The sequence below is a fragment of the Daucus carota genome, chromosome 5 (assembly GCF_001625215.2).
Source record: "Daucus carota subsp. sativus chromosome 5, DH1 v3.0, whole genome shotgun sequence".
Classification (NCBI taxonomy): domain Eukaryota; kingdom Viridiplantae; phylum Streptophyta; class Magnoliopsida; order Apiales; family Apiaceae; genus Daucus; species Daucus carota.
In genome coordinates this window covers 43,863,058-43,890,913 of record NC_030385.2, presented here as the reverse complement: position 1 = coordinate 43,890,913, position 27,856 = coordinate 43,863,058, and the positions used below count along the sequence as shown (strand labels likewise).

General features: G+C 34.9%; 3 protein-coding genes across 7 annotated transcripts in view; 1 reads left to right on the top strand and 2 right to left on the bottom strand.

The window, feature by feature from the left end:
• Positions 1 to 449: 449 nt before the first annotated feature.
• LOC108220912 (uncharacterized) lies at positions 450 to 3,999 on the top strand. The gene is made up of 5 exons (XM_017394800.2): positions 450 to 723; positions 992 to 1,592; positions 1,789 to 2,195; positions 2,789 to 2,887; positions 3,534 to 3,999. The coding sequence occupies exons 1-5, from the start codon at positions 593 to 595 to the stop codon at positions 3,748 to 3,750; spliced, it is 1,455 nt and encodes a 484-aa protein (XP_017250289.1). The 5' UTR covers positions 450 to 592; the 3' UTR covers positions 3,751 to 3,999.
• Positions 4,000 to 4,139: 140 nt separating this feature from the next.
• LOC108220580 (uncharacterized) overlaps positions 4,140 to 27,856 on the bottom strand; it is a 34,856-nt gene continuing 11,139 nt past the window's right edge. For 2 of the 4 annotated variants that reach the window (XM_064094249.1, XM_064094252.1), the window contains 5 exons: positions 5,989 to 6,040; positions 5,758 to 5,902; positions 5,533 to 5,646; positions 5,207 to 5,333; positions 4,140 to 4,621 (listed from right to left, as the gene is read on the bottom strand). In XM_064094249.1, coding sequence (XP_063950319.1) covers positions 4,165 to 4,621; positions 5,207 to 5,333; positions 5,533 to 5,646; positions 5,758 to 5,902; positions 5,989 to 6,040 — 895 coding nt within the window. In that variant the 3' untranslated portion in view covers positions 4,140 to 4,164. Of the gene's footprint in view, positions 4,622 to 5,206; positions 5,334 to 5,532; positions 5,647 to 5,757; positions 5,903 to 5,988; positions 6,041 to 6,177; positions 6,323 to 6,458; positions 6,568 to 6,703; positions 6,762 to 6,899; positions 7,068 to 27,856 lie in introns of those variants that run through there. The other 2 variants (XM_064094250.1, XM_064094251.1) reach the window with 2 other exon arrangements.
• On the bottom strand, positions 7,797 to 27,645 carry LOC108222789 (dicer-like protein 4). 2 transcript variants are annotated; one of them, XM_064094446.1, is made up of 32 exons: positions 27,440 to 27,645; positions 26,292 to 26,469; positions 26,004 to 26,114; positions 25,701 to 25,841; positions 25,535 to 25,607; positions 24,404 to 24,444; positions 24,124 to 24,264; positions 23,839 to 23,967; positions 22,916 to 23,081; positions 22,687 to 22,783; positions 21,779 to 21,971; positions 21,031 to 21,191; positions 20,735 to 20,941; positions 20,359 to 20,618; positions 20,001 to 20,275; positions 19,200 to 19,630; positions 18,588 to 18,682; positions 17,214 to 17,419; positions 16,715 to 16,924; positions 16,112 to 16,570; positions 15,540 to 15,812; positions 14,357 to 14,683; positions 12,315 to 12,738; positions 12,126 to 12,240; positions 11,698 to 11,838; positions 10,675 to 10,898; positions 10,425 to 10,586; positions 10,243 to 10,357; positions 9,687 to 9,827; positions 8,751 to 8,932; positions 8,562 to 8,676; positions 7,797 to 8,229 (listed from the first exon to the last, which is right to left on the bottom strand). In XM_064094446.1, exons 1-32 carry the CDS (start codon positions 27,541 to 27,543, stop codon positions 8,067 to 8,069), a joined length of 6,060 nt encoding a protein of 2,019 aa, XP_063950516.1. In that variant the 5' UTR covers positions 27,544 to 27,645; the 3' UTR covers positions 7,797 to 8,066. The 2 variants fall into 2 exon arrangements, with proteins under 2 accessions (XP_063950516.1, XP_063950515.1); XM_064094445.1 differs by having other exon boundaries at positions 10,672 to 10,898; positions 27,440 to 27,644.

Here is a 27,856-nt window from a genome sequence, read left to right as displayed (position 1 = left end):
GAACAAACTACAATAAATTTAAATAAGTTTTTAAATTATATCGTATTATTTAGACGTAATATTGTGAGACGGGGTTTCTACCCAATTTTTTGGTGGATATTTTTTGGATTTTTTTCTTAATAGTTGAAAATTGTTAGTTAGAAATTTACGTGCCATCTCATGCGTCATCTAGATGATTTTTTTCAAATAGTTAAAAATGATTTGTGAATCTTGTAACCTGAACTTGAGAGTATTTGGTCGATTCAACTTGAACAAATCCTAAAATTTTTGTTTGTATAAATATTAAAATTATTATTATTGTCCAAATATTTAAAATTAGTTATAAAAGGATTCAAATTTATACCCGCCTTTTATTAATCGTATAATTATGTTTTATCTATCGACCAATCGAGAGGCGGTTGGTTTTGATGTTACAGGGGATCCGATCTTTACAAAATAAACCGCCATCCATCCAACAAAAACTCTGCATCACTTCATTTTCCCTCTATAAAACCCCTATTTTCCCGCTTGTTTGGGGTTTTTTCCCGCCAAACTGTGTCTTGTACATCCGACACGAGTCTTCATCTTCATTTCTCTCTGCAACTAAGCGCTAATGGCACCCAAAAAACTCACAGACTACGAGCGTAAAAGGCTCGATAACATCAAACGCAATGCTGAAGTGCTCGCCTCTCTCAAAATCCACTCCACACTCAACGATCTATCATCGTCTGCTAAATCTCAAAGGTACATCTCACCCCCCCCTCTCTCCCTCTCTCCCTCTCCCTCTCCCATCTCTCTCTCTCATCTTTCTCTCCCCTCTCCCTCTCTCTCCCCCTCCCCCCTTCCCCCCTCCCCTCTCTCTCCCATCCCTCCTCTCGTCTCTCTCACCCCTCTCTTCCTCGCCTCTCTCTCCCGCTCTCTCTCTCACTCGGCCACACACTAATCATTTAATTTTAATACTGAATTATTCGATTGTGATTTTGATTTTGTTTATAATTATGTGATTTGTTAGGGCTAAGACTAAGAGTTACAAAGTAAGCCCTAAGAAGAAAGTTAAGGGTGAGAGTCCGATTGTAATTAGGCGTTCACTACGTTCGCGTGGGATTAAACCCGATGAACTGTCTGCGGGTGGTCTTAAAGACGATTATACTGAAACTCCCAATAAAAAGGCAAAAACTATAGGGTCTAGTCCCAATAAAAAGGTGAAAACTGTTGACTCGAGTCGAGAATTAGGCCCGATTAGTATGAGAGATGTGTATGTTGGTAAAGAATCGGAGGATCGGAAATTTGTTGAGACAATGCTAAATGTTTCAAAGGGTTCGAGAGATAGTGGTGGTGATGGTTTGGAAGGAGGTTGTGAGGGGAAGGAGATTAAGGGTCTGGATACAATGAGTTTGGAAGAAGGGAATGTTGCGCGGGTTGTTCCTGGGAGAATTTTGTCTGTACGTGTGTTTCCGTCTGTGGATAGGAGAATGGTTGTGGTTGGGAATAAGTTTGGAAATGTTGGGTTTTGGAATGTTGATTGTGTGGATGAATCGGATGGGATTTATGTTTATCAGCCACATTCTTCTCCAGTTTCGGGGATCGTAGTTCAGCCATTTTCTACGTTTAAGGTATGGTTTTCCTCCAAACTTTCTAGATATTTAATATAACATCGTTCTGATTTGTTTATATGGTGTAATACTCAAGTAGGAGTTAAAACACATTGTGCTATGTTCTATTTGAGACATTATGAATGATCCTTCTGACCGGGATTTTTACACTGTATTTGTTTTTTTATGTTAGTTACTTTTGTGAATTTGTTAACAGATGTTTACTTGCTGTTACGATGGTTTTATACGGTTGATGGATGTTGAGAAGGAGATGTTTGATCTAGCATATAGCGGTGCTGATAGCATTTACTCTATTGCTCAGAGGGCAGATGATGTGAACTCCTTATATTTTAGTGAAGGTCGGGGAGAACTTAATATTTGGGATGGAAGAACAGGAAAACCTTCATCTTCTTGGGGTTTGCATGAAACTAGGATCAACAGCATTCACTTCAATGCATGTAATACTAATATGATGGCCACGAGTTCTTCTGATGGGACTGCCTGCATATGGGATTTGAGAAAGGTTGTAGCAGACAAAGCAGAAGCTCTGAACACTGTCAACCATGAAAGGGCTGTGCATGCTGCTTACTTTTCACCTTCAGGAAGTATTCTTGCTACAACTAGGTATGTGAATGTGAGGTTACATAATATTTTTATACTTATCTATTTGTCTATGTAATTATAAAAATATTAACATACTTGACCAGATCAAAGTAAATAATTATTCTAATCAGGCTGCTCCTTGGATGGACCACACACACATGAATATGCTTTCTTTTGGCTTGATAACGGTAGAGTATTTGAGATATATACACCTTAACCTTTCCATGAGATTGGATTTTTTTTAAAACAGCTAATTTTGATGCATTGTTTGGTTGTTGCTCGGCGGTGTTAAACCTTCTAGTTATTGACTAAATATATTTAAACTTCTCTGTTCCCATTTGTGAACAAATTGATAGGAAGTGTTGCATATATTTCAATGGCTTAACTTTTAGGACTACTGAATTCTATAAAATTTAGTTTTCAAAGAAAAATTAGCAAGTCATCATCTGGAAGATGGTTTATCCGTCTAAACTGATTTTGATACTACGGGCAAGGAAATTTTTCTTTTTCATATTGTCAATTCCTATTAGTATTCTTTTTTCTTTTTAATTACTGGTTTACTTTATCCCTTCATTCCTTGATCTTTTTTTACAAGTTTCTTCATGTTTTTGTAGCCTTGATGATAGCATTAAGTTACTGACTGGAGCTAATTATGAGAATGTATCTAAGATACATCATAATAACCAGACTGGAAGATGGATCTCCTCATTTAAGTAAGTCCTATATCATATATACAAGTTTTGGTGCTTTTTCTTTATTTACTGGAAATAAACTTAAGTTTCATTGATCTGAATATAGTTAATATGTCATTTTGGCACACATATGTGCCCTGGACATCATTTGGATACTTTATTTATGGATAGTATGTTAAAATGTTGAAGACAGTAGTAGGCAATAGGCGCCTTCACATCAGATTCATAGATATAATAACATGAAAATATACTGAACTGGAAGTAAAGGTATCCCATATTAGGTGTAAACCATAAACTGCTGCAACAGGGAAAAGTATGGCTGACCATTGATGGTTTTCAATGAATGTATAATACATGACAAGCCTTTAATTAAAACAATATACTCATTTGTTTTCTCTTAGCATAAATGCCATTGAGCCAAGCCTTTTGATGAAAACAATATACTCCCTTTGTTCTCTCATACGAGTTATCAATCATGTTCGCTTGGAAAATATTATAATATTTCGAAAGATTGTGGACCTGTTTAAAGACATACATGTTCATTTATTTACGATCTTCTGGTTCTGCTTGCAGTTTTATCACCTTATTAATCTATTTTTTGTACATGAAAATCTATTTTTTTTGATTAACTGACTTTCTATTCCTTTTTCATGCTTGGGCGGCACAGAGGAATATGGGGTTGGGATGATTCACATGTCTTTATTGGCAATATGAAAAGAGGAGTTGATGTTATATCTACAGCTGAGAAGAGATGCATTGACACCTTAGTCAGCCCAGAGATAACTGCTATTCCATGTCGCTTTGATGTGCATCCTCACAAGTTTGGGATGCTCGCAGGCGCTACAAGTGGTGGCCAGGTTTATCTATGGACATCGTCATGCTAGTTGCTGCTGAATAATGTCTACTATCTGCATTAGAATTGGCTTATACAACCTGAGCAAAATGTTAAACAGTGTGGATAGTTTCTCTGAAGATGTGTATATTATGTATTTTGTCAAGTTACAAGTGTTTGTGTTGAATTATATATATAATGACGTTCCAGGATGCCTTATTACCGAGTAACCTGTTGGTTTGCGTATAAAGCAGGATGGAATAGAATGAAGCATACGCTCAAATGTTCTTTCTTTCTTTAATTCCATTCAAGTTATTTATAGGGCCCCTGCTGATTTTGAGTACTAATTGAAGGTATCAATCTAAATTACTTATGCGTAACTGCAACTAATCATGAATAAGCTTCTGTCGTCTATTTATTTCATTCAGTTTACAACATAAGAAACAAATAAGCTTCTGTCGTCTATTTATTTCATTCTACTTTTCCAAGCAATAAGTTCAGAAGGAATTACATCTTCATTAGAAGAAACCACTGCTTGTGCTATCAATTTCCCAAGCCAAGCATGATAGAGCAGACCCCTTGAACCTAACCCTGTAAACAACCAGAACTTACATGTCTGTTTTCCTTTCAAATATTCATCTATACAACCTAAAAGCGGAAGTGACCCATGAGATGTAAGTGGTGGCATTGCCCTGAGACCTGCCTTTGCGGCAATGTAATCCCAGTTTTTAATCCCTGGATATATGGCTGATGCTTTTGGCAGGAGCTCTTCAAGAGCTTTTAAAGCTTCCTCAACTGTGACATTTTGGGAATAATTTTTTGACTTCCATTCCCATGTTGAGCCCAGACGTATATCACGAGGGCCGTGTATAGCAAGCCATGCATCTGACAAGATTGAAGGACCATGTTGTGGATAACTTTCTCTGGCATATAAAAATCAGTAAAAATTAAGAATACTGGCCAATATTAACAATAGTTATGAGGGTGAAAACAACCAGAAGCAGTTCTCATAGACATTATGAAATATATTGTATCTTGTGGTTATCCTGTGCTCTACACTTCATTAAGAAATTGAAGTGCAAATCTCACAAGATACAGAGGCATGTACTGTGTGTGATGAATATTATCTAACCTAGAAGAAAAAGTAAAGAGAAACATGATTGCCATTTTCCAGCTTCGTCTTGACAGTTAAAACATTCTACAAGCCACTTATTTGCATTGCCAAACAAGCAGTAGGAATAAAAAAGTAAACAAGCAGTTGGGCATAGAAAAGTAAACAAGCAGCTGGAGACGAAGAATAAATAAGCGATTGGGCATAAGAATAAAGTGAACAAGCAGTAGCATGAAAATTAAACAAGCACTTGGACATGCAGTATAGTGTGAACAAAGCAGTTGGGCATGTAGATACTACTTCATACAGCAAATCATTGCAATTTTCAGAACTTAAGAGTCCATTTACATTATGATGCTAAGATTGCATGCAAGTAATAACTAATAAGGCCTCTCACCTAATATCATCTGGAAGCTGCAGGTGAGCAATGACACCTCTACAAGTCCTCAAGGGAAGCCTCTCGGACAACTCAGGCAGGGAAGCTGCTCTGGCCCCCATACAAACAATCACCGAGTCATATTCACCTGAAAAATCAGATTTGGCAACAAACAATTATACAGGTACTAAATACTTAAGATAAGTACTTGTAATCAGCCAACTCAAATTTAACAGGGTAATAATAAGATATCAACAATCTCTCAAGATTCCTAGTGTAAGAAATCTTGTACGACAGGTTGAAAGTTTGCAATAGAACAAGATATTTTATCAACAGCAAGACTCTACCTGATAGTTCAAGGAGATTATTAACAGTTTTTTTGTGCAAGTTTAGCTCTTTTCTGTGTAAGTCTGAAACAGACGTGTCTTTCACCAGATCTTGACAAGCAGAATATAAGGCCTGATGATCAAAAAAAGGTGGAACTGATCAGTAACATGAATGAAGATATGGTGAAATTAAAGTGGCATCTTAAAAGAGAAGTAGAGAATGACAAAAGAGTAGGAAGTTTAACTCAAGATATCGTTGAGGATGAACATTGACAGCTTCAGGCATATAGAATGCCAAATTGCAAGGCACAGATAAATTGGGCACTAGTCTTTCAGCAGCCTCCTTATCAACGGACTCTATTCTGCAACCGGCAAGGCAGTTCTGAGCATTCTACTAATGTACACCAACAAGAAAATACCAAATCACTTTGAAGCCGATGTAAGTACGAAATTTATTGAACAGTTTGACAAGCTTACTTCATTCATTAGATCCAAATTCTTCAGACTGGCAGCTGGTCTTACAATACCTCTAAATCACAATCACATCACTAGTATAAGCGCACAATGGAAAAAGAACATAGCTCAAAGAATAAAAACATCCATGCTTGTTCCTATTGTCAGACAACAGAATCCTATAAAGTACGAAACATATGTAAAAAAGAAAACCTTCTCCTGACTATGAAATCGTCAGAATCATGACCCAATTCTTGACTTCCACCATTCAACTTATTAGGTTCCACTGCTGCTTCAGCAATGCTTAAAAGCTTCAAGCTTTCTTCCCAACACTCCATGCTCCGCCAAAGAGGTTTAACTGTCAATAACTAGACTTATAAACACACCCCAGTTTAAGATTCATCTTAAACTATACACAGATGTTAGTAAACAAAATGCCTTCCATCTAAGCAATTTTTTTCCTTTTTTCATAATTGTAGGAGAAATTGAAAAACCTTTAGGTGAATACGGGTGCAGGAGTCCTCCAGAAACTCCAGAAGCACCACCACCAATTCCAGCATCATCGTAAATGTCAATGCAGACATGGGATTCCTTAGAAGTATGCTGCAAATAAAATTCCTTTTCACACATCATGTTTTCTTGGGTTTTTAAGCATTAATTACAAGATTTGTTGTTCACTTCTACAGATTCCAGAAGATTAACACAATGAGATACATATAGAAAGAGAGGGGATATGTACTTGTAGTAAGTGCCAAGTGACAGACAAACCAGCAAAGCCAGCACCAAGCACAGCATATCTGCACATTATACATAGCATCAATTCTTTCATACAATCACATTTATAAATTTTAGAACTTGGAATCATATAGTTACACACAAATATGACATATATCTGAGAGGGAGAGAGAGAGAGGGAGAGAGAGAGAGGGAGAGACCTCAGAGGTTTGGGAGATTGGCTATGAGAAGATGCTGAGATTTTGTAAATATGCATACCACGTCGGATGCAGCCGCCGGCAACGACGAGAGCCGCCGACGGCGAGGATGTTGAAATATGAGGAAGAAGCATTTCAAGATTAAGCGTTTAGTGTATTTTTTCTGTATAAAATTTTATTTTAATTTTTATTAATAATGTCTATCCAATATCTTCTAGTATTATATTTTAGTATTTTATATATTTTAATACGGGTTTTGTATTTATTAGATCTTATTTATCAAGATAGTTGTTACAATACCTATCTTCTAGTAATGTTATATTTTAATATTTTTATGTATTTATATTTATTAGATCTTATTTATCAAGATAGTTGTTACAATACCTATCTTCTAGTAATGTTATATTTTAATATTTTTATGTATTTATACGGGGTTGGTATTTGTTATGATAAAAATTTATATAATATAAAATTTTTGGACATGTACAAGACTAACTCGCATCTAAAACTAAAACTAGGATGGATATCACAAGAGTTATTTTCCACAATAAATATTTGTTCATAGCTTAGGAATATTTATTTTTCCAGTATCAATAGATATAATCGATAATTCTTAATAGTAGATTAAATATTAAACTATACACGCGATCAATTGCGATACTGTAAGTTTCAAAGTTGATAAACATTCTTTAATAGATCATACACTACATGATATAGCATTTTAGTTTTTCTTTTTATAAAAAAATTATAAACGCTAAATGATTTGAGTTTTAAAATGATATTTGAGACTATATTTTCTAGACCTAATATTTGAGATGATGCTTAAATTGTAATATAAGGAGCCAACACCCTAATTTTTTTTTTTTTTTGCTAAATGAAAATATCATAGAAAAACAAAGATTACAGAAATAGGGGCATACCCCGTCGGAGGAGACTAGATACAAGCATCATAGTCTCAGGGCAAACTTACAGAAAAGCAATACTAAACCCAGGCTAGACCAGCAGGTACTAAATAAGTAGACAAAGTTAATAAAGCAGACAGATAAGGGTTGGGTCGTCCCGCACCCATTTTCTAAAAGCCAACACCCTAATTTATAAACCGCTACACTCAGTTATTAAGTAAACCAACGTTCCTGGACAATGTAACAGACTAACAGTACATGTTTCTAGCTACGACCATAAATTTTGACCTACAAAAAAATGCTCTTTCAAGAGCCAAACAGCCCCGTCAGCTGCATTCTCCGCAGCTTCTTTCTTTTTACCAGCTGGTTTTCCGATGGCTTCAATGAAACAATTTCCCAAATCGGGCTTCACGATCACTTTATATGTGAACCTGTAGGTGTGGATGATAGTTAGCAATACAGGATATAAAAAGGAAGAGTTTTAGGCACTTTTAGCAATACTGGCCACAAAAGGAAGAGTCTTTAGTGCAGGTTTCTCAGGCAGTTCGAAAGGAGAAACATGTAATATAGTTTTTGGAGATCAATGTTCTCTCTCTAGAAGAAAAACTTCAAGGATCTGTCAGACAAAGAACACCTTACAATTTGCAACACATGGTTCTATTTTTTCGTTGAAATTATAAAACCAGAGCACTGAAAGCATCTGACCAGATCCTGATAATCATAATATTCACACAAGAAAATAGGAAAAAAGTTGGACACTCACTCTTTCAAGTGACTGGCCCCAGTCTCCTTGCAGCATATAAATTTAGGTGGTTTCCAATGATTTGCCGCACAGATTTCAAACAAATGCGATTTTGCTGACTTCTTCATGGAACAACCTAGGGAATTACTTTGAAATCAGAAATATGATATAGAATAAAATACAATAATATATGTGTTGCCCAATCATTACCTGCAGTCTGAGAATCACTAGAGCAACGACTAATAACTTTGTTGACTGTTTCCTGGCATTCACGAGTGTCACGAAAAGATGATATTTGCTTGATCTGTTTGATCTTGGTGCCTCCAGATCTATGCGGTTCTACACCTAGTGGATGCACTTTGGATGAGAAGTCCGGATTGGCCTTTAAATCTCTGCAAAAATTAGAAAAAAAAACTAAACTTTTCCAGATTAAAATGTTAAAAAAAAACCTGCATATATATTATATGGCATGACAGTGAAATAACAGAACCACCCAGAACAATGTTAAACTTTAATATTCTCCTATAAGCTACTTTAATATTTGGACCTAACCTTTGACTTGTAAAAAACAGTCATATTAACAACCAGCACTCGAATGGAAAATATTGGCAGAACTAATGAGGTACTCAAGTTTTGTAGATAAAATTTTCCTCACTATTTTTTTACCTATTCTTGAAATAAGTATTATATATATATATATGTATGTAATATGTGTGTGTGTATAACTAAAGCTGAACATATTAATATTAATACACATACTGCAAAAAATTTCCAATTATCGTATTATCTATAGCCTCTAACGAAGGAAAAAAGCAAAAAATTGTCTCACAAAATAAAATACTTTTGGTGCTTCGGCTAACTGCAAAAATTATATTGTCCCATACTTGTTCTTTTTCCTAATACTCATACTTGTTCTAATATTAATTCTTGCCACAATATCAATCATCTTTATGTAACTAGTATACCACATCAGTGCCTTACTTGGAAAGTTTTACAAAGCCTCCCCTAGATTGACTGAATGCCTATATTCATTTATCAAGTTAATTATCTTTCTCATAGATAGATGATGCACATATAGATTGTTCCCAGGACAAACTATGAGTGCATGTTTCTGAGCTAAGCTACAGCCTACAAATTTTGACCTACCCCAAATGATCTTTCAATAACCAAACAGCCCCTTCAGCTGCACGCTCCGCAGCTTCTTTCTTTTTACCAGCTGGTTTGCCGATTGCTTCAATGAAACAATTTTCCAAACTATCAGGCTTCACGATCACCTTATAAGTAAACCTGTAAGTGTCGATGATAGTTAGCGATAGTGATATTAAAAAAGAGATTTTTATGAAGATTTCTCAGGCAGTTCGCAAGGAGAAACATGTGCGGTTTTTAGACACCAGTGTTCTCTATATGGTAGAAAAGCTTCAAGAGACTGTCGATCAAAGACTATACAGCCTGAAACATATGATTCTTGCTTTTCTTTGTAAAGTGTAAAAGCAATGATTAGTGTTCTGCAACATAGCTCTAGAAGTTTTGACTAAAGAATCATAGTTAGCAAGTAACTATCTTTTTTTAATAAAAAAAACTATAATCTTAGACATAACTAATATTGTAAAGGTTGTTGCAAGCATCTGATTGGGGCCTAATGTGAACTTCTAATGTTCGCACACAAACTAAGGAAAAAAAAAGAAGCAAATTGGACACTTACTCCTTCATGTGGCCGGCCCCCGTCTCCTTACAGCATTGGAATACAGGCGGTTTCCAACGATTTGCAGCACAGATTTCAAACAAAAGTGACTTTGCTGACTTCTTCATTGAATGACCTAGGGGATTACTAGCAATCAGAAATATGAATCAAATACCACCATATCTGAGTTATCCGATCAGTACCTGGAGTCTCAGAATCACTAGAGCAGCTGGCATTATCTTTTTTTCCTATCAGCTGGCATTCACGAGTGTCAAGAAGAGATGACACTTCCTCTGCATTACTCCGTTGCTCTTTAAGTACAGTGGGAACAAGCATTTTATGGAGCTCTCCTCTGGTATCCTCGTCTGCATATAAAAACGAAGACTCAAGCACCAGTATTAGAATAAAAATCAGCCAGCACTAATTAATAAAATTTTCGCATGAGCTAACCACCAAGGCAATTAGAATCTGTCAAGGATTTCATGTGCTCGTTTTCATCATCTTGTTCAGGCAATTGGTTATATGCTTCCAAGCAGACATCTCTCTTTGCTGCATCCTGAGAAGACTGAGGTGCACATAACACTTGATTAGTTGGAGGGTCGGAAGGATGAATTTTTTGACAGACAGATCGATCTGCATCATCAAAGAACGACAGCTCCGCCTTGGGCTTTAAAATTCTGCAAAAATTAGGAATTTGCCGGATTAAAATGTTTAATTCTCCTACATAAATATAAGACACGACAAACAAAAGAACCAATCATAACATATCAAACTTTTATATTCTCCTATATGTTTCTTAAATATTTGGACCTAAACTTTGACTTGTACATACAACTTATATACTTCAAACTTTACTATCACTACAATCATATTAACTAGCACTTGAAGGGCATATTGGTGGGGACTAATGTGGTAATAAAAATTTGCAGATAATATTCTCCTCACAATTGTTTATTATTTTTATAATTTTATTATGTGTGTGTTTGTGTGTATATTTTGTTACTTTTATAAACAGGGATTCACATATATAAATTGATATACGTACCACAAAAGTTTCTCAATATAGTATTTTTTATAGCCGCTTTCTCAAGAGGCTAATAAAGAAAAGCTTTTTGTTCAATGACAAAACTAAAAAATTCGTTTCTCCAACAGAGAACACTTCTGGCGATCCTGTTAACAAAGGCGCAACCCAGGATGAACTGCCAAAATTACATCGTCTTAAGGTCATCACCGTAGATATTATCCCCCATAATTTCCAATTCGTTTTCCTAGTACTCATACTTGTTCTAATACTAATTCTTGCCACAATATCAATCATTTTTATGTAGCAAGTATACCACATTCAGTGCCTCAGTTGTAACGTTTACAAAGCCTCCCAATATTGACTGAATGCCTATATTCATTTATCAGTTTAGTTAACTTTCTCACAGAGTACATGTTTTTGAGTTAAGCTACAGCCTATAAATTTTGACCTACCCATAATGATTTCTCAACAACCAAACAGCCCCTTCAGCTGCATGCTCTGCAGCTTCTTTCTTTTTACCAGCTGGTTTGCCGATTGCTTCAATCAAACATTTTTCCAAACTATCAGGCTTCACGATCACCTTGAAAGTAAACCTGTAAGTGTGGATGATAGTTAGCGATAGTGATAATAAAAAAGAGGAGATTTTGTGCAGATTTCTCAGGCAGTTTGCAAGGAGAAATATGTAGAGTTTTTGGACAACAGTGTTTCCACTTCCCTATATAGAATTTGTTATGTAATTTATTTTCGAATCACATAATCTTAGACACAATAAATATTTTGACATATCATTGCAAGCATCTGATTGAAGCCTAATGTAAAATTATAATGTCCACAATAAATAAATAAATAAATAAATCACTGGAAATAGTCGGCCACTTACTCTTTCAAGTGACTTGCCCCTGTCTCCTTGCAGCATACAAATACAGGCGGTTTCCAACAGTTGGCCGCACAAATTTCAAACAAAAGTGACTTTGCTGACTTCTTCATTGAAAGGCCTAGGGGATTACTTTCCAATCAGAAATATGATATTGTATCAAATAAAACCATATCTGAGTGGCTCGATCATTACCTGGAGTCTGAGACTCACTATAGCAGCTATCACTATATTTTTTGACTGTAGGCTGGCATTTACGAGTATCACAAAGAGATGACATTGGCATAATTGGTTGGATATTGATGCCTCCAGATCTATGTGGTTCTACACCAAGTGAATGCACATTGGATGATGAAGCACCACTTGTACGTGAATCCTGCACCTTCAAGTTATCAAGTACTGCGGCATTTGGAGATCTCACATTTGTTGCCGTCTCATTGGAACAAATTGCGGCATATGGAGAGCTAACATCTGTTGGTATCTTTTCATTGCGAGCAATTGCATATTGAGCATTAACATCTATCGGTGTTTCATCATAACCAATTAATTTTGCTTCCACCTTGTGGGTCGACTTCAAAACCTCCTCTAACGATTTACTCTTGGGTTTGTAACCAAGCTCCTGTATAATGTACATGGATACACAATGAATAGTATCAGAAGGGGAAACAAAATCATAGAACAGTAATGACTAATGATGCTATGACTTGCAATAAATAATTAACAACACACACACACTACTTGCATACAACCTTCTACCATAAGTTTGACAAGTACAGGATAACCTATAGCATCACTATCAGTTTAAAAATGGGGCCCCATACATATTCAAAAAATCAATGAGCTAATTATTAGTCTTGCCAAGCATAATTGCATGAATATACTCCGTGCTTACATTCTGAAAAAAGAAGAATAAAATAATCAGTACAATGGATGTGTTGTTACAATCACACGACTAATCGCACTTCGCGTGTAGGCAAAGGTTCCCCGAGTTGCATTTGAGCGATTTAGTGACTAAAAATCGCGCTTAACTCGCGATTACTCGCAAAAAACTTGCACTAAAAAGCGCAAAAACTTGCAAAAGTATAAAAAGACTAAAATACCCTTAAGTTAAATAAACTCTACTTCTCTCGACCCTCACTCTTCATCTCTCTGTATGTCATCACATTTTCTTTGATACCTTATATAGCATATATGCTAAATTTTAAATACTATTTTTAACGTTTGTTAGGTGTTTGATTAAAATTTCCCTTGAATATTACTCTCTTAGAAGGTACTGATCACTTAGGCCATAGTTAAAGATGACTTGAAGTGTTGACATTGGATAAAAATATGGGAATCAAGTGGAAAAAGACAATCAGAAGTTCAATGTTTGTTTTGCAAACATACTAAATGTTATTGATTGATGTATGATATTTTTATGTGATATTTCCACTATGTTTGAAACTAATACTAGATAATTTAATTTTTGATGTATCATATAGATAATTTATATATATAGGGGTTTACTCCACTAGAAACTAGAAATTAGTCCCAGACCTTTTTTCATCACTGTTTTTAACTGCAAAAATCACTCAGTTGTATATCAAAAATCACTATTTTATATATAAGAAATCTGAGAATTATATGTATCTAAATACACATATATACAACATATATCATCATCATCTTCACTCATACTACATTAATCAAACTCCTGACATCATTATTAACCCCTTCCATTACTGCTACCGTCACCTACAACCATGATTTGCCTATCACCGTTTGTCATAATAACTTGCCACTACTAATGACTATATACCACCACCACACACCTTATCTCGTATTTACTACAATCGTGGACCTCCTATAATTATAATTGATCATCAATAATCAATCACCAATACCAATTATATATAAATTTTCTGAATCATCAAGAATAAAAACTCATGATTTTAATACATAAAATAGTGATTAAAAGCATAGAAACAAGTGATATATGTAGTTATAAACAGTGATTGAAGGAGTGGTTTCTAGAATAATATTAGTTTCTATTTGATCACTAGCCTATATATATATATATGCATATCATTTTCCACTCCCCGGCCTCCACAATCATGATTTATTAATATATAGTTAACAGGTATATGTATATCTCGTAGAAACATTTTAAAACCCGGAAATTTTAAAAAGATCAAAAACAACACATCTGCACAGTGTCAGTTTTAAAAAAGTTTAAAATGGATTTACATGAATTTTACCTTCAAAATCCGAATTACTTGCTTCGCAGCCCTTCTTTTGGCAGCTTTTTTGCTGATGTTGCTAGCACAAGAATGTTCACAAACATTCTTCCCCTTCACTTTTATATCAACAATATAAGTGTTATCCTTCTTGGAAGATGCAAATTCCAATTCCATGTTGTAGGATTGACTAAGTTCTTGAAGTTCTCTAATGGGATTAAGCTGTAATCCAGAAAAGTTGATGACGGGATCAAGAAAGGAAAGCATGGTCTTCCAAACATGGTTTAAATTGAATCCCGTGTCCAGAAGAATGGCACCGATGCATGACTCCACCAAGTCTCCAAGAGCCTGAACAAAAAACTTAAGTCACATTCAAGTGAGAAATCAAGTTTACTTTCTAATATTTTTTCATGACACATGCACAAGCATATATAGTTTACTTTCTGTCATTCTATAATAAATACCACCACATAAGTTCAGAGAACCCTTCCATAGAGTAAGAGATACTATACTAGTTATTATCGACTTAAGTGCTGCAATTTATGAGGCTCTATGATCCCACGTTTGCACCTGTGCATGTACATATGCACAAACAAACCACACATATCCCTTCAGGGGAAAAGTGAATTCTATATATTTCATGTGGTATTCCATGATCAACTAAATTTTTGTTTTTCACATTAGTCATATCACCGGATTAAATTTTGTGAACAAAGTATTTCACATATTGATAGTGGTTATTTGGCTGCACCTGGGAATCAACTTCCAACGGGAAGTTCTAGTTCCCCTGTATATAAAATTACTAGGAAGTGAGAAAAATTGTTTTGTTGTTGAATGTTGATGGAGGAATTCATTTCATGGGAATTTCCGTTAAACAAGGATGGCAACTTCCCACATATCATGGGTATTAATGCTTCCATGGAAGTTACACTTCCCTTATTTTTCTCAACTAATCAACTTTATCAAAATCCCTGGGCACTGGAAAGACAACCAAACAAGCATGACTCTTGCTATAGCTAACACCAAAATCTTGCAGTTGCTTTTAAATTATTTTTTGATTACAACACAAAAAGTGGACGGTGAAGAAAGAAAATTAAACAAGCAGACTGGTGTCAACCATTAAAAATGGCAAAAAATAAAATAAAGATTATGAGGGAAATATTTATATATATAGAGAAAAAGAGAAAGGAGCTACAGTATTTACTTTAGGGCATGGGGGCACTTCAACCAAATTTCCATCAAGCTGATGTGTCCTAGAAAACAAGACATATTTCTCCATGGACTTGCAGAGGCCACTAGACTCAGATATAATATATTTATAGAATGACCGACTTATTGCAATGTTAGCAAAGCAAATATTGTTTACACATGTGGATCTCAAATCAGTCAGCTGGCCAGGCTTCAGGTTTGGATAGACTGAATAGAGATAGGAAGTGATAAGATAATCCAGGACAGCATCTCCTAAAAATTCCAGTCTCTGTTTAAACAGCAATGTGTTAAAAATTAAATAAACTGTACTGATACATAACTTAAAATTTTTATTAAAAATTTAAATTTATTTATGGCCTGTTTGGGAAACTGGATTTGATTTGAAATTCTGGATTTGGTCAAATAACATGTTTGGCAATCTGGATTTCGATTTCATTTGAAATCCACACATCCAAATACTAGTATAAATCTGAGAATTTGAAATGCCAACTCAAATCCTGTCATTTGAAAACCATCATTTGAAATGAAATGCAAGTTTCCAAACGGCCTCTTACAGAAGTTACATACCTGATAACAGCCTCCGTAATGATAGCTATATGATGGATGGACAAAAGCTTGCACAAGCAAACCTTTATTGTTAAATTGATATCCTATAGAATCTTCAAGAGCAGCTATATCTATTTGAGCAGCAAGTGGTAAATAGATCGAACTTGCTGAACAAATATGGCTAACCTTCGAATCTTCAAATTCCACTTTTATACCCATCCACTTAAGAAATGCAGCTGCACCTTTAAAGCCACTATCAACTATAAATGCGCCGACAAGAGATTCCACAACATCTGCTATGGTTTTCTTATGCAACCAGTGATGAGATTTGGTGCATCTTAATTCTATATCGGAATTTTCCGCCCCACTACAATGTGATGAATGAATACTCTTTTCAGTTTCAGCGCTACAAACTACAGAACAAGGTCGACCCAATGCAAAAAATTGACATGGGTCAAATGATTGGTCGCGTATGTATACCTGAAATTTATCATGGTAAACGTTAACAAAACTTGTTAGCTATTACAAAAACTAATGTCCAATAATACTATTGTGAGAAACTGACGACTCTTCGAAACAAGTATAACCAGAATCATCAGATCAAAACATGCGACAAGAAGCTACCTGTAATCTGTTTGCTACCGCTAGCTTCAATAAATTGGAATTATTTACGACACTTGAACGTTTTCTAGTAAGCTGTCCTTCATCCAAGGCATCATGCAAGAGAAAAAGACGCCTGCCAACTGCAAATTTGAGGAATGCATCACCAAGAACTTCGAGCCTTTCAAGAGAGAAGTGTTCATTGCATTTCTCAGTTGTAAGTGCTTCAAGGACCTGGAAATCATCATCAGAATATCAAAGCTTGTTTATGGATTGACAACCATAACTTCTTAGTTATAAAGTCTTGAGACTTTGCCTGTTCCAGGAAATAGGTTGTTTACCTTATTAAATTTATTAATTATAGAGTTAAATACAAAAGCATATCTTTGGCCTGTATATAAACAGACATATTGTAAATGCTGAAAAGTTATTCTTTTTACCACATTTCAATTTCATTCGGCAAAATTAGATACTAGTATTCATGAAAAATCAAAATCCGAGCTAAAAAAGTAAGGCGCCTTACACGAGAAGCGGATACTTCAGCTCCCTCGGGAAATGAGACAGAAAGTAAATCTTTTAACTCAAAAGCAACAAGCAAGCTTTCCAGACGATGCATGACTGATGGTAACAAAGATAATGAACTTCCAATATCTTTCGAAAACCCAATTATCTTTAGTTCACAAATTTCAGGAGGTAATTCAACAAAGTGCTCCTCTTTTTCTCGTGATTCTGCATGAGATGCTAATCAGCACAGTGTACACTCTAGTAATGTAAAGTGTAGTAAAAAATAAAGGCAACACCAACATATAAAAACTAACACAAAACAAAAGAATAATAAACATTTACGTTGTCCCTTGCAAAAAAATAAACATGCATGTCATAATATCAAGTGCGATCTAGTAGAGCATATCTTAACTTGTAATCACTTTAAACTTATGCCAGATACTGTAAATTAAAAGGCAGCAAACAAAATCCATTCATTTCATTATTAATCAACTGATCATTTCTCAATGTTCATACATTTTCAATCTTTTATGTACCACAATAATCTCTTGTATTTTAGTCCCACTATGTACTCTCGCTTCACATACTCAAACCTTAAAAGTCTGTCAGGAAAGGCCTATCTTAGTTGCAGTACTAGCTAGTAGCAGTTGTCAGGATTAGTACTTAGCAATATACCAGTAGAGTATCACTATATACTTATCAATTTCAGCACAGTAGTACACTTTAGTAACGGTAGAAGTGTCATTTCATTATAGAGGTTAGTTACAGTTGAGGTTTGCCTATATATACTTGATAAGCTTTGTATTTCCAGTTACGTTAAATATATGAAATGGAATGATTTCCACCAATTCCCTTCCCCCTCCCTCTCTACAGCTGATTCTCACTTTCTCTCCGTAGGGATTATAACTAGGGGTTTATATACTAATCGGTGTTATTAGTATAATCAAATGAACTAAGTGGTTATAAACTGTAGTCAGTAGTCCACATGATCAACTGCAAAAAGAAAAAGGTCTAATAGCCTGGGGATTTGGAATTATTAATCCCATTAAACAAAACATAACCTACGGCAAATAAATTTCTTGACTATTACTTTCCAGAAATTTAACGATGAGACGACGATGTAAATATATTCTGCACCCAAAGTAATGTAGCACATTACAACAGAACACGACCATTAACAATAATTTTCAATATTGGCATCAGAAATCCTGAACTACAATATTGTGCATAATTTTTATATAAGCTTATTCTAATATTCGCATCAGTAATCCAAAACAAAATATTGCGAAAATATTTTATAAAAATTTTATGTACAATATTGTGTCAGGAGAAAGTTACAAGTCCTGTAACTAACAGGATAATTGCAGAAACAACCCAACAACTAAACACATACCCAAATTTCCTTTCTTTCGTAGCAAGTTCTCCAAACAAAAGAGCTGCTTTGCTTTTAAAAGAGCTTGTCTGGGATGTAAAAGATGAACGCCAAACCTATATATTAAAATATATATTAAAAAAAAACCAGGAGCCAGGAGGTCAGTAATATAGTACAGCAATGGTGATACTAACTAGTAATTGAATCAAAAAGTACTATATGCATGCTAGAAAGTAACTGTAAGGAGAAGCCTATTCAGGATTAATTTCCACGGCAATAATAAATAATATCAAAATGAGAAATCTACGGAGTATGACACATGGACTACAAAAAGCATACTTAAGACTGAATACAACAATGTTAAATGCACACCAAATACTTAAAAAGTTTTGAACCAACTAAAGAAAGAAAATAGTCCTCTCCCAATCTTTTAAACAAAACTAAAGATTCAAGTTATGCCAGACAATATCAATTCACGCCAAGTATGCAAAAGAGAAAATACTATCTGTAAAATCAAATTATTTTTGGCCCCATCTCATTATGTAGTGATACAACAATCATTTAAGGAATTAACTCAAGAAGATACTATAAAAGAATGGTCCAAAAGAGAAGAAGGCACTGCACGCCACTTACTTTTCAGAGAAGTGGTGAACATGACTTTTTGATGCTTTATAGTCACTGTATGCATTCTTCTCTGACAAAACATCAGAAACGAAATAGAACAATTTCTTGCTTGGAACATAAATCAAGCTATTCACAACATCATGGACACTTTTAGGGCCATTAGCAAGATGCAATAGCTCGCTAGGTTGAGAAAGGCCATTAGCCTTGGCAACTTCTGGCATGTTGAATATCGGCGACGATAAACATCTCATGACAAGGTTCCAGTCCACAATCATTGCTTCCTCATATTCATTCCAGATTACAGGAAGCATAAGGTAATATGTTCTAGGAGCCAATATATCAAAATCAATTCTTCCCAAGGGAACATATTCAGAGTTGAACTCTGATCTGTCAATGATGACCTTGAGGAACATTTCCTGGAACTTCTCAGCCAAAGCTATCTGCAAAATTTAGAGTGAATATTACAAAATTTATTTAATAATTTTTTTCTCAAGTACTGATGCAAAATAGTTTTCAAATGATTTGTTTTTTATAGACAAAAGTCCTCAAATTTATCTATTTTATCTTCACCGTGTCCTACAAGAATATAGGCGAATCGAACCAAGGAACTGAGATGGACATGTGGACAGAGGATAAGCCTATACCACTAGGCTATCCCATCACCCTCGTGACAATGTCTTTAAAGTCATTTGATAATGTACAATTTGGTGTCAATATCATCATTTAAAAGCTCTTCCTGACTTCGGGTGACCTCTGGTCTCATTTTAGGTTTATTTAAAGGTTCAATTCTTTTAACCCATTTTTGCTTACCTCATCTCTACTAAATAGCATAGTCCTGGATGGTATTAGCTCTGTTACTACAGATCTACCACGTGCCAAATGAAGATCTAGTTTCATTCTTTCAGCTTCTCCAGGAAGAGATACTTTCACATACAGACCAAATGGTTTATAATCCCTATCTGGTGGAAGCGGTCTAAACTTCACAAAGTAGGAGGTGAGGTAGACATAATCTTCTGCCTTGCTCCATGGCTCTTTCAGGACAGCAGGAACAAGCATTTCATGAAGTTCTCTTCTTGTATCCTCATCTGCAAATAAAAAGAAGCCCAAAGCTGCAGTATAAGTATAATAATCAGCCAGCATTGATCTATATATATCTGCATGTGCTTACCATCAGAGCAGTCAGAATCTGATAAGGACTCAAGGTCCTCATTTTCAACATCTTGTTCAGGTAAGAGGTAGTTGGTTAAAGCACCCAACTGATGTAATTGTTTACATGCTTCCAAGCAGGCATCTCTTTTCGCTGCATCCTTAGAAGATTGAGGTGCACTTGACACTTGATGAATTGGAGCATTGGAGGGAAGAATTATTTGGCAGACAGTTCCATCTGCCTCGTCAAAGTATGAGAAATCTGGCTTGGGCTTAAAAAATCTGCACGAATTAGAAAAAAGTAACTAATGTTTGCCAGATCAAAGTGCTAATTATCCTAAATATATATGATACGGCAGAGAAACAAAAGAACCAATCAGAACAACAAAAATCCGTACTCATCATGCGGAAGTTTCGAACAATAGCGGTAAAGCAATGAAATGCTACTTCCAGAACTGATTGTGGCACCCGTCAATTCTACTCTGTATGTTTTCTCGTCTGTATCACAAACTGTGGCAGTAGATGTTCTAAATTCAATTTCTTCATTCATTTTATCCTCAGCTTTAGAAAAACTGTCGATAAGATTTTGCTCCTTCTCATTGCCACTATGACATACAGTAGGGCACAATTATTATAATTTTTGGGGTGAGCAGGAATGAATTGAGGAGTTATATACAAATGTTTCAAGTAGTACCTGTCTACCAGGAATGCATATTCTGACTGAGGCATGCGTGCACGTCCCCTAGATTGTATAAAACTGGCAACAGTTTCCGGGAGATCGAACCTTACTACAAGGCAGCATGTTTGAATATCAAGACCTTCCTCCCCAACTTTAGTTGCAACCAACAAATTTATCTGCCAGGAAACAGGGAAGTTAATACACACACTTCGTTTGGGATGAGTAAAGCCATCTCTAACACACACATGAATAAATTATACTGTAAATTTATCAAGAGCATTTCGATTCTAAATAAAGAGAGATTGAGATGATCATAATGTTAATCACCCAAATATTATTATTATAAAGTTTAGTTATTGTTTAGTAAGTAGATTATTAGCAATTTTATACTTAGGTTATAGTAACACAGTTATAAACAGATCTTTTCCTTGATTATTTACAACTATAGTAAATTTTATATGGAGAATTGATTCAAGTTTATCTGTTTATTCTTTAATCCGTAATTTTTTGTTTTCTATTACTGTGTAACATCACGTTTTAATAATGTGACATGTATTTGCTATTCGAAGATACTATATATACCTCAAATAACAAGAAAGCACATGATAGAAAAATTATCAAGCACACTTTGTGAAACGAGAACAAATTATTGAATAAAAATTCGTGCAGAACCACATTTGGATTTAATATCATTTAGCTACACAATCGATCAAAAGAACTTCTGTAATTTCCTGAATTACCGACTCATGTATGTGAACATTACCTCACCGGATTGAAATTTAGCAAGCAAAGCATTAGTAGATTTTCGCGACACGCTTTTTAGTCCAGAGTGGACTCCTACCAAATAATCACATTTCCAAGCTGATAGAACTTTAAGGCTCTGAAGTATAGATGACAAGGACCTGGCAGTAACAATTCTATTGACAAAAATAATACATTTCATGTTCTGCTGGGACCTGTCAAACCAGGGAGAGAGATTGATCAAACATGTTAATTAGGCGGAAAAATGAAAGGATATAGTTTTAAAAAACATGCTTGTATCAAATGATAATGTATGCTTTATTAGCGATATGTGAGCTAGCACATAAGCTGGAGCTCTGACAAAATGTCAGGAATTCCCTTCGAGTTTTCTGATTTTGTGAATGATTTTGTAATTTTCTGTGTTTATAGGCTCGGATTGTAAAAAAAACAAGAAAAACGGTGTACTGTTTACTACTAAAGATTAGCAAGATAACAGATAGAATTGAGAGAATTCTAGAGAGATGCAGACAAAGCTACGGTTTTAGAGTGAGAGAGTAGTTATAGAGAGAGAAGCAGTTTGTGGAAATAGATATCGTGTTCTATATCAACCTTATCATAACTGGAAATACAAAGCTTATCAAGTATTTATAGGCAAACTTCAACTGTAACTAAATTCTAGTAATGAAATGACACTACAACCCTTACTAAAGTGTACTCTCTGCTGATATTGACCAGTATATAGTAATACCCTAACGGTATATTGCTTACTAATCCTCATAACTACTATTAGCAAGTACTACAACTAAGATAGGCCATTCCTGACAAAACATCAGCTGGAAGCTGAATTACTAACCTAAAATTGTAAAGGATGTCGATAAGTTTATGTGCCAATGATTACAGTGATGAGACAGTGAGCAGCATATTACTAACCTAAAATTGGAAAGTATGTCAATAAGTTGCAAGAGCTTTTTGGAGAAAAAGGGCTCCTGTAGGACTTCAGGTGAATTTAACTTCTTTTTGGTGTGATCTGCAGGCATGCGCATGGAAGATAAATGTTGTCAAAAGGTGATAGATATTAGTGTCATATTCGCATGAACATAGAAAATATACATAAATAAAACCACATAATAGTGAACAAACTTTCAAGGCATCCCTGTACCTTTTTGGCAATCTGACAAAAACATAATGGCAGCTTGAGAAAGATATTTGTCGCATATAGAGACATGAGAGCTCTGTTCTCCCATCTCCATCCGTTCATTTTGTCCTTCCATCTCCAGTAGTTCATTTTGCACCACGAAGTCACCCTTTAAGAGTATGTGAGCAGCCTTTGCATGATTAGAAGCCAAATAAAAAACAGGAGTCAGTCTTAATCAGAAAACATGCATTGAAAATTCTATAAAGTTCAAACTGTAACTTCTATTCAAAAAGACTATATATAATACACAAAGTTTGTATGAAATGATTCATAGATTAAAACTATATTATTAATGTAACTTGCATAAAAATTATGTAGGTATATTATTAAAAAGGAGCATATACGAACATTTTCAGACTTATCCTGAGTTCTCTCAGTATGTATCTATATACATATATATCGAAATGAGAGTACAAGACATTAGTATGTACAATTTTTTTTTTTTTTTTGAGACTTCTTTCTTAAAGAAGAAATATGAGATTTATTTTTTATCCAGTTTGCAATGTAATCCAGATAGGGAACAGTTTGTTCGTATGTGTGTGTCGTATTGGTGTGCATCTGGGATTAGTTCGAAGCTCAAATAATTTATAATTTGTTAAATTTATAATAACTTTCACACACAACTTGATATATAGCCTTATATGCAATATATCCCTTTGTAAGGTCCGGATGACTCTACATAGCACTGTCTGACTTTTAGGCTCTCAAATACTAGTATTCAAAAAAATCAATGCCAAGCCAATTTTTTGTAGCTTCAAAGCTTAACTCACAACATAATATAACAGAACAATGCAATGACCCAGAAAATAGATTCACTTTTACCTGCCTTTTGTAACACTAATTTAAGTTGCAAAAGCAGCAGTAAATATAATAATGAGATAGTTTACCTGGAATGCTCCCCAAACACCAAGTTTCTCTACACAGAAACACAAATTAGTGTGCAGTTTCTGAAGCATCTTTTTGGAGGTTTTTAGGCTATCCATGTCGCTTATATTTTCTACCAGTGTTGATACACACTGCAATTGAGTGCACGCAAAGAAAATATGATAATTCATAACAAAAAAAAATTGCAAAAAAATTACATTCACAAAATTAAATAGATTGCTAATAACTTCCTGGGATTTAATCCCTTCTGGTTCACTAAAGAAATTAGGAAAATTGCTAATACGTACCTGGGACTTTATCCCCTCTAGTTTACTATAGTAAACTAGAGGGGAAGATGGTCCATCCGCCGCTGTAGTGTAATAATATACACTAACTTTAGGAGATGTCACAAACCGTTCAAGTTCTTCCTTGTCTTCAACAGAATAAACCTATTAAACAGATTTAGCATACACTAAAAATCTAGACATATAAAACACATACCATACTTGATATATATTTACTTAGTGAAGTAAAAAGCCAAATAATTACATAAATTCTAACCCATCTCGATATTCGACATACACTAACCTTAGCACGAAGTAAAGACTCAAGGCCACTGACAGAAGCACCTGAAACATTATCAGGCAATTTAATTAAGATACAATAGACCAACGACATACAGTTCGCAACCAACATATATTCAAATACAATTTAGAATCTAAAATAAGATTTATAATGGAGGTTTGCTTACTTTGAAGTACACATTTTCTGCAAATTTGAAAATATGAAAGACACAAAGTTATAAATTCACAACACAGAAGGCACACTATAGATTGCAATTTTGACGGCTTCCCGCTAAAAAGATGAAATTAAAAAGATCTAAACACTACTCAATCTTTTATGGTGGGGGGGGGGGGGGGGGGGGGGGGTCATAGTTTTGATTTATAAAAACACATCATAACAAATAAAATGTGTTCTACATTCTTGTAACTAAATTACCATCACGGCATAGAAAGAAAGATGAAATTGGAGAGGTACATGAACAAAATTTGTTAAAGGCCCTCTTTTGGAACAATAGAATTATCACTCAACATGTAAAACTCAAGAAACATGTAGTTCTAGTGTAGTGGTACACCTTTCACCTGGATGACCCATATTAATACGATCCCACCAACGACGACACTTTGATTATCAACAAATAATAAATTATGGTTTATGTGATCTATCAAAATATGTTATACTTGTCAACGATATAAATGTTGGGTAGTGGCTATTAAAATTCCATAACACTGTCATGCTTGACTGACATATATACTACGTAATAGATACAATCACACATGCTCTTGGTTGGCATCACCTTCAGAATTTCGGTAAATTATGTTCCACAATTTGCTGATGTGTCTCTATCAACAAAGGTGTAATGGTTAATATATCAAAAACTTAATCTCTAAGCAGACTGTTCTAGCCTGCCCGTCCCTGACTGGTACACAAAAGGTTTGACAACTCCTTCATTACTCGACAAATAAACACTTGACAGACTTGAACATATTAATGTTAATAAGACTAAATATCAAGCAACATCATTTAGTATCACATAATTTTCCTCCAAGGCCCCTGGAAGCATATGAGTACGAAATTACATAATCACTGACCATAAAACATATGAAATAGGCGGCCCCTCAACCTAGCATACAAAAATATTGAGGTTAATTAGGTTACCTTTTCCCAATATTGGAGATGCGGTCATGCCAAATACACGAGGAAGCTTTGTTGCATTACTATTGTAAAATACCTGCATATTGGCATAAAAGTAAGTAAGTGTATAGATATTAGTCAAATGCATGAGGTGCTGAAGCGATAACATCATGAGATAAAACTTTCTTACCTTCATGATTTCAGCATAAGGATGATTGCTCACAGCTTGTGCATGATGGCACTCGTCAAAAATTAGAAGCGCGATCAATTCAATCCTGATGAAGCAGTGTGATAAATTCTGTAAGAGTACTTGAGGGGTCATGACAAGAACCTGCACAAGCATGACCACAGGTTAAGCAATTTATTTGAATATCTGCATTGGCCAAAACTACTAACAACATTAACTAAGAATCGTGTTGTTGAGTACTTCCAAAGGAACTTTGTAATGACAAATGGGACAATCCAATTGTGCCCAAATAGAAGCAAAGCAAACCTCATGCTGTGCTAATTCTTTCTCCCAATTGGTATGACGCTTCAGATGCTTAGAACTCCCGCAGTAGATGCCAACTTTAACGTCAATCGAGTCTTTGATGACTTTGGCTTGCTTAACATATTTAAATACATGTCATGCCATGAAATGACAATTAATTCAAGCAGCAGGTAAGGGTGTGTTTAAACAGAAAGAGTTCTAAATACAGAGTTTACTAATGTGAAATCAAGCTTTGGTTGATAAATAAGAAAAGATATATATTTAAAGATGACAGAAAGAGGAATGTGTTACCTGCTCAACCAGAGCAACTGTAGGAGCTAAAAAGACACAAATGTTATTCTGGGGTTTTTTTATCAAGTGTCGCATCTCATGAATTAAAAGAACAGCAATGTGAGTCTTCCCACAACCAGTTCCCAGATAGGCTATTGTGTTTTCACTCAAAGCTTTCTGGCAGAGCTTCGTCTGATACCTGAGAGATGTGAAATTACATTCCTTTTACCTTGCGTTCATAGATAACAAAGCACGCAATAATTAAAATGTCATCATTTAAGAACTGCAGCCTTGGAAAGTATAAAGTTGTTTAGGTTGTTTTTTAGAAACTTGTCACGAAAAGATAATTAAAATGGTAAGACAACGGTTCAAGAGAATATACGCCTGTCCATCTTGTCTTATTAGCTATACTAGCCTTTAACCCGTGCGAAGCACGGGCGGTTATTAGCTATATTAGCTATCCAGCGACCAACGTTTCGAATTTTGGAAGAGAACATTAGATCATGTAGCGTTTTGGTCTGAAAAACACTACAAAACGTAACACGATCTGGCGTTTTAGGAGTAAAACACCACATGAAATAGCGTTAGGGTTTCAAAATGTTAGATTGTGTAGCGTTAAGAAAGGAAAGAGGATAAACGCTGCACGAATTAGCATTTTGGATTGCAAAATGGTAGGCCGGGGCCATCTTATTCGACAGTAGTAATGGGGGCCATTTTCTTGAAAATTGTGGCATTGAGTGCCGACACCCATAAGAATGAGCATCTGTATAATATCTCTAGATTTCTTCGATTCAACGTTCCAAGAACAACAGCAAAGAAATAATATAATTAAATAAGTCTGCGCTAAAAAATAAAACCAGCCCTTAATTTTTTTTTTTAAACCCCACGAGAATTGCAAATGATTCAAGAACACAAAATCATCATTTATTAATACTCCATCAAAAAGGGCAAAACAAAAACATAAACAATTTCTTGAAGAAATCTCCACCCAACCACAAAAAGAAACCATCAAATAAATCTGTCTACCATATATAAACTCAATATCTACAACAACAGATACACAATCAACAAAGATTACTCATAAATTTATAAACAGATAAACATAATCCAATCACAAAAACATAAATAAATTGAAGAAAAAAAAACAAAGAAAGAAAGAAAACGCGTACTGTCTAGCAATGAGTGTGGGGTTTTTTTCATCAGAACCGTGATGACCCTCTTCATCAATCGACACAACGGACAACGTATTGGAGTCTGAATCGCCGGAAGCCATGTCGGCGATTAAACGGAAAGAGGGTTTGACTTGGGTTGACTCGAGAGTGGAGTGGACAGGAAAACAAGGAATGTGACAACAGAACAAGTATAACTGTATAAGTATAACACGAGGGCCTTGGTACATGTATACTCTTTATTTTGGGAGTGACCGTTGCTTACACGCATTCAAGATTCTGAAAAATATAACTTTATAAATTATTTTTGATAAAATTTTTATATTTAAATAAAAAAATATTTATATAAAAATTCAAAAATAATTTATAAAATTATATTTTACATATAATTTTTAAAATACGTCTCAGTTAGAAAAA